We start from the raw sequence: 20,778 nt of genomic DNA on the forward strand, positions 1-20,778 counted from the left end.
GTCTTGTCCATTGAGAGTCTGTGACAGATCATAGCCTTATTGGAAAGAGAGGCAGAGAGGCTGAAGAGAAGGCGAGGGAGGAGAGCATAAACTCAGATGAAATATCCATCAGCAAGATGGAAAGAAGAGTGAGTGCTCAGGAAACTAATTGCTGCCTGCTGATCTGGGCTGTGGAGATAGCTTGCAAGTGAGCATTTTTGCTTTTCAGAGATTTCAGCCTGGAGCACACTAGGAAAGTCAACTCTTTGGTTGAAACTACTGTTCATCAATATTTCCCCTTATATATATATATTTTTTTTTTTTTTTTAACTGTAGAAGTATGACAGTAGTCCTGAGAAAACAATTCCACTATAGTCTAAGGGAGCTTTTTCTTCCACTTTAGTTCACTACTCATTTCTGAAAAGGTATTGGCATAATTTGGGTCTCTTAGACACTGAACATGGATGAAAATCAGGCTATTTTTCTACTGCCCAAAAACTGTTTAGGGATCCAAAGTCAGATATTCCTGCCTAGGTCCTTGTCCCTATCATACAGAGATGGTTGCTCATAATCCTGAGTCCAGCAAAGCCCAGCTTCTGTGGATTTGTTGGCCATCGCACAGGGCATCAACATTTATGTGACACCGTGCCAGATGCTCCAAGGTGAGGATTAGAATTGTCCAGCACATGAAGCCTCTTGACTTTTTAGACATTGTCAACATTATCACAGGTGATAGCACTATACCACAAAAAGCATTAACAAAGTTCCAGAAAATGCTTGAATATACTTTCTAGATGGACACTTTCCCGTTGTATGCAGGTTGAATGACAGCTTTCACTTACTTGTCTGAGAGTTCAACAATTCCTAGGGAGAGGGAAAGAAGAGCTAGGTTTTGGATCATATCCAAGTCTCAGTAATGATTAATTTCACTCCCACATTATCCACTGTTCCCCATATTCCTTTCCCTCAAAAGTGAGGCAAAGGGATCTGGAGTTTTCCAAGTGATGGGTGTTGAAATTGCACCTGATCTCCTGGATACCACGCTGAGGTGTTCAAAGCATCCTGCTGGTGTTGGCTGAGCACAGGAGATTGTTCATTAAGAAAAATTACTGTATCATTCATACTTGGAACAGCTGCAGTGAGCAGCTCAGTGGCAGTGTTCAAGGCTCTGTAATCTCCTGTTAGTTGCCACTTGCCATTAGATTTTTTTTACTGGCCATAAAGGAGAATTGTAGGGGAAATGAGACGTGACAATAATTCCCTGTTCTTCCAGCTCCTTTATCAATTCAGTAACAGGACAAATAGCCCCAGAATGTAATGTGTATTGTGGAATAGTAACTGCCTTACTGTGGGGTAAAGGAGCAGCTGTTTGCAACAGATTATCAGTCAGAGATGCATCTGTAGGAGATAAACTTAGGGACAGAAAGGGTGATATTCCTATTTCCCATTTTCCCCACGACTGACCTGTCAATACATCCATGCCCAGTATATTAAGAGCACCCAAAAGTAAGGTCAGGTGGATTGTCTGTCCCTTAGACAGAATCAGCTTTGCCCTGACCAGAGGGTGGTTGGTGGGTTTCCCACTATGGCCTGCATTAGAAACTTGACTGCTTGTGAAGCAGAGGCTGCCCTTTTTAAGTGTCCTTATGTACCATGGATATCTGGATTCCCATGTCAATGAGAAATGTTGTAAGGTAGGGATGGATCATTAACTTGGGACCATTATCTTGGGCCTGGAATCCTCAGCAGTGGGAGTAGCACCCACCTTAATTTCCTAAATATCCAGTCTAGGTTTTGTGCTGGTAAGTTTGGATATATCCCTGAGCTTGCAGCACTTGCATGCTCTATCCCTTTGAACGATATGTGTCACCCCATCTCCAAACACAGATCCCACAGGGTTATGAGAAGTAAATGAGGAAAACTTGTCCATTGCCACAAAAGACAAGTTGGTATCTCAGAGACAGCTTCTTCTCTAAACACATTTTCCATCATCTTTTACACTTAGTAGTAACTGACCACATTTCTTAGTTTCATCTTTTGTCTTTCACATGGAGACAGGCTGGCTCTTTTACATTTTCTCTAGGTGAGGATCTCCCTTGGTTTTTACCCTCTGGGATGTATAATGAATCTGTGGTGAATCTGCCAGCCTACACTGAGGGACCTCTTGGAGAGTAACACCATTTAAGCTTGTCTTAATGGCCACACCCCCTCAGCTTCCATTAGACACACATCAGAAGTGTTCAGGCTCCCAAATCACTTCCCAAGGATTCAGTTCTGCTGGGAGGTGTCGTCAAGCTCATGGGGCAAGGGGTGCTGATCCTTCTCTCTTCTGTCCACAATTAAGTACCCTTTATAATTTCATTTTTTGGCCATGCTTACGACAGTATAGCTATTGCAAGTGTATAGAAAGTGTAAATAACTTGCCTAATATTTTTCCTGGCCACCTTTCTCTTTGTCTCTCCTTCAGTTACAAATGCCTTGGAGAAGACATCATTCTTGCTTAGTGCCTAAAAATGCCTTAGCTTCTAGGGGGAGCTACAGTAAATAAAAAAAAAAAAAAAAAAAAAAGCTGGATTCTATTTTCACTAAAAAGAAAAAAAGAAAGGCATGTTATAACCCTGATTTGGTGTGATTATACTGTAAATAGGCCATAAACAGTCAAAGGGAAAATAACCCACAATATTCACACCTTTGAGAGACTGTGAGGTGGTAATCGCTATTCTTCCCTGCTGTTCAAAATATTTTCCAAGTGTGCTCGAAACTGCATTGGCAGCAGAATGTGGCCCAATTCAAGGGCTTTAATGCTACTGCTAAGTAGAAATGATTTTTGTCCTCGAAATTTTCAGTGGAATAGTCTGTATTTTGCAAAAAAAGAGCGTAGCTATTCATTGCAAAAGCACTAAGAAAAAAGGCAAAGATCATCAGAAATCTTTCTGACAAGACAATTCCATGTTTTTTTTTTAAAAAATTGTCCAATTAAGGAAAAAGTACAAATGATGAATTTCAAAAATAGGCATGTTCCATCTGAAGATGCCAGAGAATTTCAGTGTTGCTTGCTGAAGTTAATAGGGAGCTTAACGTCCACTTTATTCATGGGGAAACAGGAACGGAAATTTGCCTTCAGCTCATTTTTTCACTTTTCCCCAAGAGCTGTTGCACTTTCCATGCCACACACAGAACTGGCATTTTAAACTGGTGGTATAGCTTACCTTTAAGACCACAGCCCTTCTTTCAAAGCAGCATGGCTACCTCTGCCTGTCACAAAGCTACAGAGGAGCTCTGGCAGAGAATCGTTCCAAAACCTTGCAGGGAGATGCTGTGCTTTTCCTGTCCTTTGTGGTGAGAGTCTTTTTCATCTTATACCCATGCCCATACCCAACACTTTAAAATATTTTATGACTTATTATTTCTCAGCATCCTTTGGGCTGATAGATAACTAAGGATATAGGTATTTCTTGTCACTACATTAGTATCCAGAGGTCTTAACTAGCACCAGGATCCCACTGCAGCATGTGCAGCATGCAGCACAATTCTAGATGTTCTCGCCCAAAAGACCTGCAAGTTAAATGAACGAAACAGATACAGGCTGGGAGAAAGAGATTGCATCTGTCAGTGTGTTTGAGACCCAGACACTGAGCCCAGTGTTGTACATGGATACTGCAGCAGCAGAAGTCTGCAGGATATTTCGAAAGATTGGGCTAAATTCATCTTGCTAACAAAAATTGTACATGAGCAATCACTCACCTCTCTGTGGCACAATTAAACACTCACTGGCCTCCAGAGAGCCAAGCACGACTTTCTAAGCTGGTGGTTAAGGCCTTTGCCTGTGAGGGGCTGACATGTTTCAGGCCGTTTTCCAGCGAGTGTGTGATGTGAAAGAGTACAGCATTCATCAGTGCAGGCTTTTCCTCTCCCAAGTCATGGCTCCTGGCTGCTACCTTGCAAAGCAGTAGTGCTGTGCCTTTTTGGCCCAAAGAATATTTAAATTACCATTTCAAAAGGAAATAGTTGATTTGGGAGTCTTTAACAGAATAATCAACAGCGCAGGGAAACAGCCTGACACTTCCTTGGACTCAGATTTAGGTTCTCTGAGTGAGTTAAAATGCTGTCTTCTGAGATGGCCTGAACACTGAGTTACTGAGCTGAAAAAGGCCCTTCTCTGCCTTTTGTCACCTGCTGCTTATGGGCTATGGCTTGTCTGTGGATAAGGCTGGCGTTAGAACTGAAGGTAACTTCAGGTCTGTGAGCACAGGCTAGGGAGAAATTCCTCATTGCAGTTTCGAGTTGATCCATCACAACCCAGTGTAATTGCACACTGTCCCTAATATATGCTGCACTGAATTTTACAGTGCTTCAATCATCTTTCGGATCTGGGTCAGACTGACGGTGCAGGTGGTTTCAAATATAAATACAGGCCATCACATGGATGGGACATACATTCCTGGCAAACCGGCAGCTTTACCTATGTTTTCTGTTTGAGAAGTGATTCAGAAACAATCGGATTGGTTCTGGCTCTGTGTGGCAGATTGCACTTCAGCATGCAGCAGCCTCCTAGCCAGCAGAAAGCTGGGCTAAATCACCCACTGGAAGTACAAGCCTGCTTTAGCATTTAACACTTCCTTAATATTTAACAGTGAAACTCAGCAAAACGACAGCTTTTATTTTTGCTTTGTCCTAGGCTCAAAGGCTCCCAAGGCTCAAAAGATTGCAAATGCCTCTGGAGTATCAAAGCTTCAAATCCAATGTAGCCTGGCTATTATTCTCTTCAGCAGTGAGCATGGGCAGTTACAGAGGTGGGATGAATGCGCCCCATCTAGACCATTTAAAACCTGTGTTTAGCATTATTTCTGTCAGTTTGGAAACCTGGCAGCTGACAACACAGGGCGATGCAATGCCCACGGTAAGAGCCCCTCGTGTGTGCTTGCCGGAATGGGAGGGGTTTAGGTGAGATTAGAGAATGGGCAGAAGAACCTGCTCTGAGAGAAAGGTCTTGCCAAGATTTATGCATGCAGTGACACGATCAGAAAGATACTGCACGTGGCACATTACAATGGACACACTAAAAATCTTTCTATTCCCTCATTCTACCATATGGACTGAGTTACACACTGTGAAAATCATGTTGCTTGCACGAAGGAGCAAAATAAAATATTATTTGGCTTAAACCTATTCCTGCTTGTGAATGTAAATGAAATCTGTTCTCCTTAGAATGTCTTTTGTTCTGCTGCTTTTATCTTTGCGGTGATTTTCTTTGGCGACTCCTCTGTTGTTGTCAGCCTGGCCCTTGCAGGTAAAAATCATGAACCCTTCTGAAGTTACAAGCTCTAGGAACACGTCCTTGGCTGGAGGCAACATGGAGTTACACAACCCCAACCAGAGTGCGCTGGTACACTGGCTTTTCCTGCCCTCCTCTGTGCAATTATTTGGAGGAAAGTTCTCTAGGCCAGAGAAACTATATTCATAACATCCACTATTTAAGTCTCTCACTTGGATTCTTTCCTTCCAGTGAGAGCTGACATACTGTCAAAGTTGACAGCACTATGCCAGTTTATTGCACCAGAAGACCTGGCTTTTCCTTTCCTCCCATCTGCAGACCTTGGCTGCTCCCATTATATAAACCCTTTCTCACTCCTGCCCCTAATAAAATCTCCATGCTTCACATGCTCCCTCAGCCTCCCTTTGATTCGTGCTCCCAGAGTCTTCCTCGCTGCTGACGTCGGGAGCATGCACAGCTCTGTAATTTCCCGACAGCCCTTTTCAAACACTGCCTTTTAATCAGGTGCTGTGTTTTACCAGCCCTTCTTTCTCTCACTGAACGCCTTTGAAGCGAGGCTGCCAACACCGGTGGAGTTCCTTCTCTGCTGCCCTTTTTTGTTGTTTCCATACAGAATTCTAGGACAGAATTTTGTAGTTTGTTAGATGCTCTGATTTTTTTTTTTTTTAATTTTTTTTTCTGTGTTGTGATCCTAATTTCCTTCAGGATTTCTTCTTCCTCTCCTGGGAAATTTGTCTCTATTTCTGGCATCTGTCCTTCCTAACCCTTCCCACGTTTCTTCCCTTCTAAAGACAGGGGAAAAGAATCCATTTAATATTTTTCTGTAGTAACGTCTATCTCATCTGTCAATAAATTACCCTTTGCCATCTCCGGGAGACCCCTTTGTCTCCCTTCACTGACCTTATTCTGTACCTTGCCTGGTTTTTTTTTGAGGGAGGATGCAATATCCCTGGGCTGTCATTCCATGAAGAACAGCTGTCATTCCTCCCAGAGTGTATGCGTATGTGTTTGAGGAGGGAGGGAAAAGGGAGGGGGGAATTAGGAGAGGATGGGGTTCTGCTGTTGGGAAATATGACGGTCCTATTCAGGGTGGTAAATGTTTTTTCATTCATGATATTCTGCTGCAATTCTGTCTTTTTCTTCAGTGGTTTCAGACATTCATTTTCTTACTAATCTAATGCTCATCTATCTGACATAACTACAAGAATATTTATTACAGTAAACATCTTTTTTAAACTCATTGTGTATGCATTTTATAAGTGTCTAATTTCTGCACAGTCTCTGCAACTGGGAATCTCACCATCAGAGCTGCAGTCTAATACTACAGAGGTGGATTCAGAAAGCATTGTCTGTGGCTAAAAAACTTGACTTTTCCATATATTTTCAGTGTTACAGACTGAAATGCTTGCTGAGAGGGTTAAGGAGCATGGTATAGTCCTGCATGTAAGTAGCAAGCTGTGCAGACCTGCAGAAGGAAGAGACAGATCCATGAATCCAGCAATTCCTGCCCCGTCCTTACTCCTCCTTCTGTTTTCTGAAGCACTGCAGACTCCCAGATAACTCATCACAGAGCATTCCCTGCATTTCTCGTGGTCCAAGGGCTTTGTGCATAGCAGAGGTACAAGTTCCTTTCTTCCTGCTCCCACACACACCACAAATTAGTACAGTTTGAAAAAGCAAATATTAGTTTCAATCAAATTCTATGAATGCATTTTAAGAAGCAAAGGAAGTAAACCCACCAAAGATGCTCTCACCTCTGTACCTTGTGGCAATTACACTTCTTAAAGCATTTGTTTTCACAATATGGGTGTGAAATAAGGAAATGCAGTTTTTATCTATGGTGTGCATACAAACACACCAAAGCAACCTCAAGGCACAAAACACAGCTCGTGCTGGGGCCCCTATTCTCCGAGCACCTGAGTCAAAAACCTGGTGAAACACACTGTGAGTCTTGTTTGATCCAGCCCTGGGCTTTCCTTTGTTTGGAAACCAGCAACAGGCACCATGTTTGTGTCCCAGGCCAGGTCCAGGCATGGCCTCTGGACCTCTGAGCTCAGAGGTGTTCCAAAGGCCCAGGTGAGCAACACTGGAGAGAGACTGAAGAACTTAAGACAAAGTCAAAAAGAATGTCTAGATACAACACAAGTACCAAGATCCTCATTTTCTTGTGCTGTGCTAGCAGGACATCAGCAGAACATCTTTTCTCTTAAAAGCATTGTTGTACTTGTTTTACAACTGCTTTGTGATTGATGTCCACTCTGGCCCTTTCTCTCTCATCTGATGGCTCTGGCAGTCCCTGCTTGATTTAGCCATCCCAGCTGAAAAGGTAACCCATCTCCATGGTTAGAAGTAATAAATTCTTTAGCCATCACTGCAAAATACATTGATATGATCTTGAATTAAATCACTCATGTCTGCAGTTCTCAGTGCAGAATATCAGAGTAAATTGGTATCAGCTGCAATCAGATTTACATTAGTAAATGTATCAGGCTATGAGCTGAACTGTTTGCACTGGCCACACCACTTGCTCAGCCACCTCTTCTTTGAGATAACATAATTTTCTGTCTGCATACAAAATCAAATGTATTTGGGGTTTTCAAATGTATTCAAATGTTGGTAACACCAACCTGCTCCAACACCAGGAAGAGGTGTGGAGTCTACTGAAGAATGGCTCTTGGCTACTGCCATCTTCAGGACTATCCCATGTTAATTACTCAGGTGTCTTGTAAAGAGACACCTGTGGCAATTGGCAGAGTATCTGCACAAACACGAGCAGCCTTGAGGCTGAGAAATTGTTAAATACCTTTAGTAATACAATATTAACACCTTGATGATGAGCCAGCGTGGGTGGAATGATTGTCTGCTCAGAAAGAAGCACTTTTTTCTCATTCTATTCCTGTTGTTGAATCCTTATCTCTTGGATAAATAAAAACAAACTCCCCGGTTATTGTTCTCGTTCACCTTTTGACTCTTGATTAGATTTACTGCAGATACATCCCTTTGGCAATGAAAATGGAATCACCACATTTCTGATGCACTCCAGTGGAATTCTCAGCCCCTGCTCCACCCTCAGCCCACCAGGGTCTTCGTTTTCTGGATGGCCATTAATTACCTGTCCTTCTAGTGCATGGATGAGGTACAACTTTGAGAGAGATCATTTGCCCTGATTAACAGACTGCTCCGTTTCACTCTGAATCTTTATCTTATTGTTAATCCTCAGCACTTGGAGCCAAACCCGATACCTTTCTGAGGAGAGAAACCCACGGTGATACAAACTGCCCTGCTCGGGCTGCTTCTCCTTTCTATATTTTTCAGTGTTTTCCCAGATGAGGCCCCAGGATTATTGCAAACGAGTCCCAGGAAGAAATGCTGCTCAATTAGGCGAAAAGAAACTCGAAGGAAAAAAGGAGTAGAGCCAGCAAATTGCTTGAGATAACAATCTCCCCCCACCCGTGTGTCTCTGTAACTAAGAGGATTAGCTGAACTTTCTGTGTCACACCAAAACTGACAATAAGCAACAGTGACTTCCCCCCGCTGGCACTTGTACCTTCACATGTTTCATTTTCTTGCCCACACTACTGCCTTGCCCCTTGCTGATTGTATGACAAACTTGGGGATGAACATGATGGCTCTTTCCTTTCCTTTAAGATTTATGACTCAAAGCCAAATAAAACCCAACTCAAGTTATTACATGCTCTGTTTCCTCCTAACAACAACTCACTTCTAACAGTGTAAGCTAAGCAAGGAAACATGGAAATATGGTCTCCTTGATCTCACCTGATCTATCTGCTGCTAGAGATGCAAACAGCAGCCTCGGGTCTGCCAACACGGGAGCAGGCATAAAGACGTCCCTCGGGAGCAGGACCAAATGTCTGGAATATATAAAGAAGTCCCATCAAAATTCAAAGTAACTGAGGTTCCATGTAGATGCAGCACTGCCAGCAAGGAGCTGGATGTTTATTTCAAGGTAAGATTTATCATTCTGTGGTAGGAGGACTACCTAGGGTAGTCTTGCAGTGAAAGGAAATTAACTTTGTTAAAGTACTCTGTCGCCAGTGACGGAATCAGTCCCATGTTCCTCTCACAATGATGAAAAGAATATGGCTTGTGGCTGAAGATGATCAAACATCAAATGATTCCAGTTTCTAAAGTAAACTAATTCCTTTTGCTGACCTGTGTAGAACATCACTCTAAACCTGGTGAATAACTCCTTTCCCTGAGCTTGCCAGAGAATTTGAACAGGGAGATAAAGTTCTATGAGACAAGGCAAAGGAGGAGCATTCTCCCACCTGCACGTGCTCCCTCCCTTCTCTTTCCTGAGTTTCCACAGAAGACCAGAGCAGAAGGTGGAGGAAATCCGAAAGATGAATGTCTCTGATACCTGAGGGGCTGCACACAGGCACAGTGACTAAGCAAGCACCTGTGCCACAGTGAAGAAGAAACTTGAAAGCAAGAAGGAGGCAGGAGAAGTAGAAATTACTTCACACTGATGGAAAGCAGATACCAACACACAAAAAGGGAATGTTGTGACAAAACAAGCTGGGATGTGGGACTCGGGGGATCACCACCAGCAAAAAGATTATGTGGAAATGCTGACACAGCAAAATCTGCAGGAAGTATTAGGGGCTGGGTCATAAAATGCATGGGACTTGCCAGTTCTTGTAAAGCATTTTACTGAACTAGGCATCTGTGCTGTGTGCCCTCTCATTGCTACACAACTCCCTGGATCTAAATTAAATCACTGTGGCACTTCTGCCATGTTAAACGGTGCGAGCAGGTACTCTCAGGCCACATAAATTCAGTGAAGTAGTGTTTTGGGTGTCCCTGTACAGCTTTATTTGTGATCAAAGGGTATGGTGTTGTGGGGGAGAAATACTTCCAGACAGATTTAGACTTTTACTCCAAAAATCTGTTCAGACTGAGGCATTGTAAAAACTTCCCGGTGTATTGCCATGGGGCAAGGCTGCCTTGTCACTCTGTAGCAACCCCGGTCTCGCCTATATGGAGCAGCAGTTTTAGTTCAAAGGGATTGAGGTCCATTCTCTTTCCCCATTTACATGAAATGGGACTAGAGTGGAGCGTGGCAGCCTATTAACAGTGCCCCACAGCACTGCAAGAGTTCTGCCGAGAGAGTGAAGGACACCGTGTCCAATTGAAATTACAGAGGAATTTGGGGTAGGCAGAATGTAATTACACAATTGGAATTTAAACTGTGAAATTAAAAGGAAATATTCAAGGATGAAGGGGCAGAGAGAATCCCTAATCTCCAGCCAGGCTAGGCTCTGTGACAGAAAAGTCCCTTTCTGAAGAGGGAATAAGCAAAGAGCTGTCCTGGAAGAAAGGGAGGTAGAGAATAAAGACAATGTTTTCAAAAGCACCCTAACTCCAGCTGTGTGTTTGTTTCATAGACTATGTCTATTCTAAGAAAAACCTTGTGGTTGCTAAAAGGCATCAGATGTGTCCCTCTTGGCCCCCTCTCCACTGAGGTCAAAAACAATTTGGTTCCTCATGTAAGCAGTACCACAGCATTCCTAAGGTCTACAGCAGAAAGCATGCTGTACAACTGGTCAAAAAAGGGAGTTCAGCCCTGCTTTTCATATAGGTACAAACCAGAATTTGCCCTTCTACCTGAGTTTGTCACACTGCTGGCACTCTTGCTTTAGTACCTGAGCTTTCCCTAAGTCTTAGTTAATAATCATCCTAACAAAAATCAGGTATTTTAAAGGGTTTTGTTGTAGTAAGGGGAGGAAGAGAAAACCACTGAAAGCAGATCTGTGACAGTTTTGAGTGGCAACTTGAATCGGGCAATTGCAAATCCCACTCCTTAGAGATCTGAATCAAGTTGTAGGACCCCATTGTTGTCCCTCTCAGAGCAGACAAACAGGTAGAGATGCAGCCAGCCCTGTGGGTCTGTGGGAGAGAACAATCACTGCTAAACAGGGTCCTTCCATCAAGGCACAACAGGGAGAACTGGGGGCTCATCTTTTTGGGCTGCCCAGCTACACATGCAACCAAAGACAAGTTTCTTAATTTCTCTTCTTTAGTTTGCCATTGCTAAAAAAGCACAGCAATAATTTCCTAAATATTCAAAGCTGGTGATTTGTAAGATGTAACTGCTGAAAATCGGAAGGTTCAGAAGCTGCATCGATGACAACTATTGAAATGCATACAAAAAACTGAACTAGAGCTAAAGTAAGTGCAGGCAAATCAGCAGAGAGTGAGAAATAGATTGGAAAACCCAACTGAAAAGATAAATGTCCTTTTAGTAATTACCTCTCCCTTTCCTGAGGATGTGTGAAGGTTCTGAATTACAGGGGTTTTTTAAAATATGAAAATGAAAAACATGATTCGTTTTTCCCATGCTCTACATCTTATCTCCAAAAAAGCAGTTAGCTGCACTTGGGAGGGGCACAGTATTATGAGATGGTACAAATTTCCTGCTATAATTTTATTATCTGTAAGATTCAGAGGAGTGGCGACAACTCTCAGAAATAAGAGATTCAGGGTCATCTTTTCTCCAATCCAGAGGCAACAGAATAGGGTCAGAACCAAAGGCAGAAAGCAGTCTGGTCAAAGGCAGCCAGAGGAGTGCACAAGGGGAAAAAAAAACAACCAATAATGCAGTGGACAGTCTCCATTTCTCTTCTGCTGTTCGTGCTCAGCACTCACAAGGTGTGTAAGCAGGAGATGTGAAGAGGGGGGAAGTATGGTAATGGAAAGAGGCAGTACTGGTGGGTCCCAAGCCTTGGGGATAAGGGTGGACTCTTTTTTCCATGCTTGGGAACAGGAGGAGGGCGGGGAGCAATGCAGGAGAGAAAGGAAAAACAGCTTTGTGGTTAAAGTACTGAACTGCACAGCCTCATAGCACCTGGGTGCAAGTCTGTGTCCCGCTAATGTCGGCTGTGACACTGGAGGGGCTATGCACAGTCTTCACGTTGCTTTTCTTCACTTCTACTCCTCTACCAAGACGGTACTCATCCTGTTTTTCCCTCCTCCTTTCCCTGCCAGCTCTCTAAATTGCAAGCTTTTTGCGACACAGTGTCTTTTGCTATCGATGGCGTGTTCAAAAAATAACACTGTAGCAGGGAGGCTGCCGGTTGCTCTGTCAGGTTGTGTATGAGGATGAGAAATAGGAAACAGACAGAAACACACAGATAAGTGTAATTAAATGTGAGACAATCTGTGCAGCCCCCAAGTGAAAGGAATACGGAGGTTTTTGAGGACGTACGTATGAAAACGTAAGGGGCAAAGAATGACTGTTTTGAGGCAGAAGCCTCTAATTATCTGGATGACCAAAGAGAAAGCAGAAGCAAACGTGATTCTAGTAACAGGCCCTCCTGTAGGAGAGAAATCTCATGTGCAGAAAACAGGCTAGAGAGAAGGGGGACATCGTGTGAGAAAAGCAGCATCTGGGATTCGCATCCGCGCGGCACGGTGGAATTGGAGCAGAGCAGATAAGTTTGCTCTTAATTTCCCTATACACTGGAGCTGTTTCGTGAAAAGGATCATTTCCTTCCCAGTGTGCTTTTTGCTTAAATACTGTGATTTGTGTTTCTTTTGCTCCCTGCCTTCCCACTTCACATTTCTTTTGTCCTCTGCCTCCTCTACCTTAAAAAAAATTGGCTGTGCGACACTACTGAATTAATTCTAGCAGGAGATAGAGAATTCAGAAGGTCACAGAGCAATCATAGAAAATTTGGGGTTATGGGCATAAGTCAAGCAGGCCAAGGAGGGCTAGGAATTAAGAGGTATCTGGTTCAACATCAAAACAATGGACACAGACACGCTGCAGAGCTTGAAAAGATCCTCAGATACCATTTCTTCCCTTTGCATGTAGTGTTGGTTCTGAACACTGTATTGTTTCTCACCGCCAGAAAATCTTTTTAAAGCAAAATCCCTGTGAGAGGTGATTCTGTGTGGCTGACAAGTGTGGCCAGAGAACAGAATCACAGGGTCCTGCTCGCTGCTTTGGGCTGTGTTTCAGCACACACTTCACCACCAGTGTGAGCCCAATCTCACTGACTGCAGCTGAACAACCAACTTTCTTATTTACCTTTTTGTGAAATGAATCCAGAGTGCTCAGCTCCTCGTAGGACTAAGCTTTGTACCATCTTTGTGTCCAATTATCTCAAATTTCAAGTATTTCCAGCAAGTTGCTCGTGAGTAAGACACCAATCAGGCACTGTGTGGCACTCACAACTGAAAGAGAGGTAAAATTTATCTGATAAATTATTCATCACTAATGATTTGGCCAGCTTTCCTGGATATATAGCCACAGGGATGTATGACACCTTGGGGAAGGCATCAGATAGAGATGCATTCAAAGAAAACTAGAGGAGAGGATGCAGACATAGATCCAGACTAATCTTTACAGGGAGACGGAGAGCACCTATGTGGCTTGACTGAATTAAATTCTCTTTATAGGTGGTCAATTAGAACACACAGAGCAGATTAGTAACTACCAGAAAATAAAACAACAACAACAACAACAACCACAAATAAAAAAAAAAAAAGAAACAACAAAGCAGAAAACCAAACCACTAGCAAATACTTGTTTTCAGACATCTTTTCTGCGGCAGCTGTGGGTTCCAGCTAAGTGTGCAGAAGCTGAGCGAGAGCAAAGGCTAAATCAGGTGTGGTAATGGGAGCAAATTCTCTCCAGCGAGAAGCTGCTGGGATCAGGGAAGAGGTTACTGGGAAGTGGCATGCCGGACCGAGAAGAGTCTTTGGGTGAGATAGGGAGATACGGGAGCGAATATTCAGCGTGGGCAGGATTAGAGCTGTGCAGAGCCTTAATCTAGGCAGCCCTTTCTCTCCACCTTTATCTGTCCTGGTGCAGCCCCTGCGCGCTGCAGTGCTGGTCTAACCTGGCCATAAAACTGGATTAACTGGCCCGCGAGGATCACGGCCGAGCCGAAGAGGAGCACAACAATATGCCTTTGTTTACACGCTCGATCCTGCGAGCGCAACACAGATCTTCAGGAGACAAAGTGCTTAATTGCTGGTTTAGGGTGTCAGCAAATGAATGTGCAAGGGTAGAACTGGTGTTAGGGGAAGGTTTTTGCTCTTTTACACTGCACTCCATTGCTGATAGTGTTTTCTGCAATAACAAGAGGTTATTTTATAGGATGGCAAGAAAAAAAATCCCATTACCGGAGGACCTTATTTTTAAATAAAAATGACAAAATTACCTTTCTGATTCACCCCTTGGAGATACATACACCCTGCTGTCTCTCTCGTTCAGCCTTTCCTTTTTGGCTGGCTCCTACCAATGAAAAAAAATCTAGTGGCTGCCTCTGATATGACTCCTAATTTCTTCAGCAACAGCATGCAAGAACAGATCCCTGACAGTTCCTCTTACTCCACAATGTTTTGCACCCCAGAAGAAAATCCGGCTTGGACTCTGACCCAGCTGAGTTAATGACTCTTGGAAAACGTTAAGACCGAGTCTTTAATGAATGCCATTCTATACCAGCCTCCCTTTCTTTTTTTTTTTTTTTCTGGAAGTACATTACAAAGCTCAGGGATAACGTGTATTTTACGCAATATTAAGAATGTGAGTAAGTTTTATTTTTACTCTGCCAAATCTGTCAAGAATTAACAAAGTTTTGCCACTCCGGCTTGTTGTTTGTCTTAATCTGGAAGCTTTGAATCTAAAGCTAATTTTATTTGTTGGTCCCTCTGGTCTCATATTTATTCCCCTTTAATGAGGGAGGCATGAAACCCGACTCCCCTTCCAGGACAATTTGACGCGGGAAGTGTAAGAGGATAAAGTATTTGAGAAAAGCACCCCAGGAGCATTGGGTTGCCCAGAACGAGGGAATGTTGGGGTGGGGTTTTCTGAAGAGCAGAGAATCACTTCTGTGCAGTCGCTCTTTTCTGGAGGAAAACCAGACCCTCGCTCAGGCACCCTCCTCCATGGGAACCACGGGTTCTGCCATTCCATTTTCCCTGGATGCAATTCCTCTTGATTCAGGGGCTTAGTCCTGCCCAGGGAGGGGGCAGTACCCGGTGCAGGTGCAGTCCAGACAGGTATTTCCACACCACTGCTCACAGACACAGCGCCTTTGGAGCGGCTCCTCACCGGGAGGCTCCTGACAGGCACCTGTTCCCAGAGATTATTGCAACCTTTACCCCCCAAAAAATCTCCCAACCTGTCCACTACTGGTTACCTCAGTTTACCTCAAAATCTTCATTCTCTCCCGTATAAATGACTTCAGATTTTACCCTCAAAATGTAAATTTTGTCCTTGATGATTATGTGGGTTGTACCAGCATGAAAATCCAATGGCTACATTTACCTTATCCCCACACTGTTCATTCTGGCCCTAAAGATTCAATCAGATTTTTCCTGCAAAATACTTATTTTTCCTTACAGATGACCTCAAGTTTCCCCCCTAGATTTTTCCCTGTCACTACAGATTACCTCATTTTTACCTCAATATGTCCATTCTCTCCCCTAGAGAGAATCTCAAGTTTTAGCCCCACAACTTTCCCTTCCCATCTACTAGTGACAGCTTTGGTTTTACCTCAGTATGTCACTTCTCTCCCCTACAGATTAACTCAGATTTTACCCCCAAAATTTCCTCCTCCTGTCCACTCCTGGCTACCTCAATTTTATCTCAAAATGTCCATTCTGTCACCTCAAGTTTGACCAAAACCTTCCCTCCTGCCCACTACTGATAACCTTGTTTTTACCCCAACACGTCCATGTTCTCCCCTACAGATTACCTCAGATTTTAGCCCCAAAACGTTCAATTTGTCCCCTGGAAATTACCTAGATTTTACAACCCCCCAAAAAAAAAACCCCGAAGACTATCGGGAGTACCTTTGGGGGCGGGGGGTGTCAGACCGCGCCGTGCCCTGAGGGGGCGCGCGGGGGGCGCCTCAGTGCGCACGCGCCTCCCCTCATCGCCCGCCGGCGTGGTGGGGGGAGAGCGAGCCCGTCGGGCCGCGTTGCGCATGCGCGGCGCCGCTCCGCGCCCTCGCCGGGAAAGCGGCCGAGCAGAAGTGAGGGGAGGGGGGAGCGCAGAGCCCGTGGCGCATGCGCGGAGCGGCGGTGGCGTCGCGGGCAGTGAGGGAGGAGAGAGGGAGGGGAAGGGGAGGGGGGAGGGTTTATCGCGCGGCCGATTTTTGGTTAAAATATTCAAAATGGCGGACGGAGGAGCAGCGAGTCAAGATGAGAGTTCGGCGGCGGCGGTGGCGGCGGCGGCAGGTAATCATTACTGCGTTTTACATATTCATATTCATACTCGCGCGCGCGGGGCGCACCCCCCCCCCCGCCCGCCCGCCCGGCCCCGCTTAGCATAATTTATTAGTACTCAGGATTATTATAATTAACGGCACAGGAGGGAGCGGGGGGGGGAAAGAGAAGGAGAAGCAGAGCAGCCTCCCCGCGCTGGGGAGAAACACACACGCACACACACCCCGTCCCTCCCGCACACGGAGCCCTCACGCCGGGGCACCGGCCATGGGGGCGATGGGCGGCGGCGGCGCGGCGAGGCGGAGGGGTCGGGGCGGGAGGGAGGGGGGACACACACGCCGGGAGGGAGGGGGGAGGCAGCCCCGCACCCAAAAGCGTTCGGGGGTGGCTTGGCCGCCACCCGGCCCGCACGCCCACAATAAACCCGCTTTACATATTCATGGAGGGGGGGGGGGAAGGGAGGGATGCTGGAGGAACGATCCCGGCGGGTCGCCAGAGTGGGGCAGGGTCCCCCGGTCGGTGGGGCGGAGGGGGCCGGGGGTGCTGGCCCCTGGCTGGGGCCCGGGGAGGCAGATAGACTCGATTTCCTCATCGCTCCCCTCGTTGCCCCCCTTCCCCGAAGCACACCACCCCCCCCCAGCCGGGGTTTATTTCCCCAGAGCCTGGGCCTTGCAGCGTGGGGTGGGTGGGTGCGGGGAGGGGGGCAGGAGGAGAGCGTGGTTTGGCTTTTTCATTTAAAGCTCCCCCCTCCCCTCGCGAGGGGCGGGTTGGGCGGGGGGTGCCTGCGGGGTGCGCGGGCAGAGCCCCCCCGTGCCTTTCCCCGGTGGGAGAGGGACCCCCGATGGCCGGGTTTGCCCCCCACCCCCAGGGCCGGGTCCGCACCCCCCGAGGGCCGCATCTGCCCCGGCGGTGTTTGCCCCGCTCCCCCTCTGCCCCCGGGCACGGCGGTGCCGGTCCCGTCCCGCTCCCCCGCGCTCTCCCTCTCTTCCTTCTCTCTCCTTCTCATTTGAATAATGTCTAATTCGGGGAGGTTTATATTATTGAAATGGCCGCCCGGCTTTCCCCGCCTCTCATGTTTAGTAATTCAGACCTTTAATAACAGCCACTCAGAGCCCAACGCCGTGTTTATATTTTACATTCGCCCCATGTGCTTTTGTGGTTCAATATGATTCTTCTTTCTCGCTCTCTCGCTTTTTTTTTTTTTTAAATTTTCTTGGCAAACCCACAGGGCCCCGAGATCAAACCCAGGCTGTGTGAGGAGAGGAGGGGGAGAGCCAGGCCCCGGCTCCTCTGGCAAGCGCCTAGGCCTCACTCTGCTGCTTGATTTATTTACTAATAACCAAAATGACCCCCCCATCTCCACTCCACCCCTGCCAGCAAAAACAAAACCCTCCTGGGGCTTGAGCAGCATCAGATCTGCTCACAGATTCTCAAACACTCATGTCTTTTAAATAAGGAGCTTATTTTTAATTTATAGCAACTCAAGACTGTAAAGCTGTTCCTTTCATATCTGCTTTTCAGAGGCTTGGGCATTTTTGGTCCCTTTGTCCTTGATTCTTTTCCTTAAAGGAGAGTTGCTTCTAATTTACGTTTCCTGGCACTGAGAGAGCTATAGAAGACACACTCAAAATCTAAACAGCTTTCCTCTTCGCTCTGAACACAAACAGAATTGAATGCATTGAAGATAATCTTATTCACCTTCTTTTTGCTTAATGTGGATGAGGTTTAACAGTGCAGTGTGTCAGATGCTTTTGTCACTGCTTGTATCTTTGACTGTTCTGGGTTGAGGGTTTTTTTTTTCCTCTCTTTCATTTAGATTTGGCTTTCAAGACAGAAGATACCACTAGGCAGTGCAGGGTCTAGAAAGGAAGATAAGTTTTCTGTGATTGTGTCGTAAGAACACCAAGTGAAAATTGAAATTAATCCTCTTAAATTGTCTGGAGTAATTCAGTTTTAAACCAGATATTAGTCTACTTAGAAATAAAACAAATGGGCTACTTGATTATGGGGAGGCAGTAATTTAAAATAGAAAATATTTATGCAGGGATGGGTTTCAAATGAAACTGTGTAGGTTTTCATTAGTGACCATTGTTTTCACCCTGTGGAGAAAAAGGACCGAACAGCAGGGTACTTCAGAGTAGCAGTGCCAGATTAGCATGTAAACATCTTTGAAACACTACTAGGAAGAGCGTTCACGTGCAAGTGCAGATGGCATATTTCGTAGTTTGGTTCTAAATTTAATTTGTCACAAAATGCTGCACTGCAGCTAATGAAAAGCATTTTGATTTAAAAAATAACGACTTGGATTATTTATCCTTTTTTCTTCACCCTCGGCAAAGACAGGCCTTGAATACAAGAAGGGAGAAAAAAAAAAAAAGCTGTAGGAGCTGTAATGAGACTGTTCAGGTGACTGACTGTTTCACAGACCAACAGCACAAGGCTGGCTGGACAAAAAGCAGTAATATGATTTCATGCCTTAAATAGCATATGTTTTTGCACTCGCCTCACAAGATGTGGTCAAGCCGATGATGTCATTGGCCAGAGGACAAGGTGCAGTTAATTTGATTTATTGACCTGGGGTGAGGTGTAGCACTGAAACCTTCTCATAGGGAAACCATTTATCTGAGGACAATTTCCTTTATAGCAGCAATTTAACCACTGCTGAGACTGTAGATATTTTATCCAGCATGATAAAAATGTACATTGCATCTTGCGAACAAAATTTCTTTGTCACCGGCGTTTTAGTAATTTTTATAGAGTGGAATACTGGACAGTGGCCTTGTGCAGTCTTGTGGCTGAGCTGGGGTTTGTAATGCTGAATCCAAGTATTTACACACCAAAATTCAGATGCATTTATCTCAAACATGTATCTGTGTGCCTGTGTTGCAGCTTAAAATTTTACTGGAATGTGCTAGGGATAGAAATGTGTCTTTCCCGGTGAAGCCCGTAGGCAACATGTTAGCGTAATGCACCTTTTCCCAAACCTTGGCATCACCTTCACTTGTCTGAAGGTGCCCAGGCTACTGTGTCACTGCTCAGTCTCAGTGTGTGTCTGAGTCTCAGACTTCTGTTAGTTTGTCACAGGTAGGTGTCAGATTTTAAGCTGCTCCTTGGACCATCTTTGAATATGTTGGGTCAGAGAATAAAAGAAACTTTTTCTTCTCTATTATCTACCTGGCTGTGGTGAGAATGGAGGATTGTGCTACTGTTACAGTGCTTCCTAATGCTTATCAGGAGAATATACTCTATTTTGGCTGTCTTTTCAGCTTTTAATTTATTAGAGACAGAAGGAAGTGTCCTCCTGTGAAATAGTTCCAATGCCTGATTACATCTACTCAGTTATTAAGGTGATGCTGCATTTTTTTATCTTTCCTTTTTTTTCTTTTTCAAAACTTAGCAGTCTGACAGCTGGTTGGAAAACAGGCCAAGCTATGCCAGTAGTCATGCTGCTGCATGTGGAGCAGAATTGGGAAGGTGTGTGCCAGGATGGTTTTAAAACTGGAGAAGCTAGAGCTTCCCTCTTGCTTCCCAGAAGGAAGAGGGGAAAATCTAAGCTTCCCACCCTGTTATTTAAATAGGAAAAAAAAACCCCTCAGGTTTGCTGTCACTATCAATTTCTCCAAGATTAGCCTGCAGCCCTTATTCAAGCATTAAATGTTAATACTGGCTCCCTGATGCTGGATGTGGATACCTTGTGGATGCTTGTCTTGGCGAGTGAGGGTGGCGATGTCTGGAGGTGCCTCGATTGACGGGATGGGTGAGGTTGCCTTCACCTTGGTCTGTCTGCTGAGCCCAAGGAAGCACCAGCATGCTCTGTGTTGGGAGCCCCTTGCGTGTGAAGAAGTGCTGTTCCTGCTCTGGCTTGATCATAATAATTTATTGCCCAGAAAAATGAAGCTTGGAATACCATCATCACTGAAATAATAGTTGTCAGATTTCAAGTGGTAAATTCCACATTTAGAGTAGCACACTTTTGCTGTTTTCCTTATATCCAGGTGTGTGAGGATGCAGAGTTCTGTAGTGGATGTTGTTTGCCCATGTTGCCCAGGATGTTTTGGTTGGGTTGATCTATCATCCAGCTTCTTTCTGTTAAATAGGGTGCAAGTCCCTCTTAGGCAGGTTTGTTTACTCTCCTGCTTCTCTGGCAGATTAGCAGTAGTTTTTTGTAGCATGCACTAAGTTTTCATTTGCTTTCCTGAAATTTTGACTCCTGTGGCGTTCAAGATTTCAAAACAGGTTGCAGTGTCATTTTCTATTCCTCTTAAACTCTTGTTGCCCTCAGGACAATAATCTTGATACTTCTATTTTATACAGCTGACAAT

General features: G+C 45.0%; 2 protein-coding genes across 13 annotated transcripts in view; one reads left to right on the forward strand and one right to left on the reverse strand.

Annotated features, from left to right (window-relative positions):
- The window catches only part of GPA33 (glycoprotein A33), a 56,118-nt gene extending 39,868 nt beyond the window's left edge, over nt 1-16,250 (reverse strand). For 3 of the 5 annotated variants that reach the window (XM_063419256.1, XM_063419260.1, XM_063419259.1), the window contains exons 1-3: nt 16,082-16,249; nt 13,308-13,453; nt 9,032-9,126 (exon numbers count right to left, since the gene is read on the reverse strand). In XM_063419256.1, the coding sequence (XP_063275326.1) occupies nt 9,032-9,095 (64 nt within the window). In that variant the 5' untranslated portion in view covers nt 9,096-9,126; nt 13,308-13,453; nt 16,082-16,249. Of the gene's footprint in view, nt 1-9,031; nt 9,127-13,307; nt 13,454-14,445; nt 14,520-16,081 lie in introns of all 5 variants that reach the window. The other 2 variants (XM_063419257.1, XM_063419258.1) reach the window with 2 other exon arrangements.
- A 131-nt stretch (nt 16,251-16,381) lies between these two features.
- Nucleotides 16,382-20,778, forward strand: part of POU2F1 (POU class 2 homeobox 1) — a 110,252-nt gene continuing 105,855 nt past the window's right edge. For all 8 annotated transcript variants that reach the window (XR_010083045.1, XM_063419462.1, XM_063419463.1 and 5 more), the window contains exon 1: nt 16,382-16,468. Coding sequence is in view for 7 of the 8 variants with exons in the window: in XM_063419462.1 (XP_063275532.1) it covers nt 16,405-16,468 (64 nt within the window). In the remaining variant the exon portion in view is untranslated. The remainder of the gene's footprint in view (nt 16,469-20,778) is intronic.

This window comes from Prinia subflava, chromosome 25 (assembly GCF_021018805.1).
Source record: "Prinia subflava isolate CZ2003 ecotype Zambia chromosome 25, Cam_Psub_1.2, whole genome shotgun sequence".
NCBI classification, from domain to species: domain Eukaryota; kingdom Metazoa; phylum Chordata; class Aves; order Passeriformes; family Cisticolidae; genus Prinia; species Prinia subflava.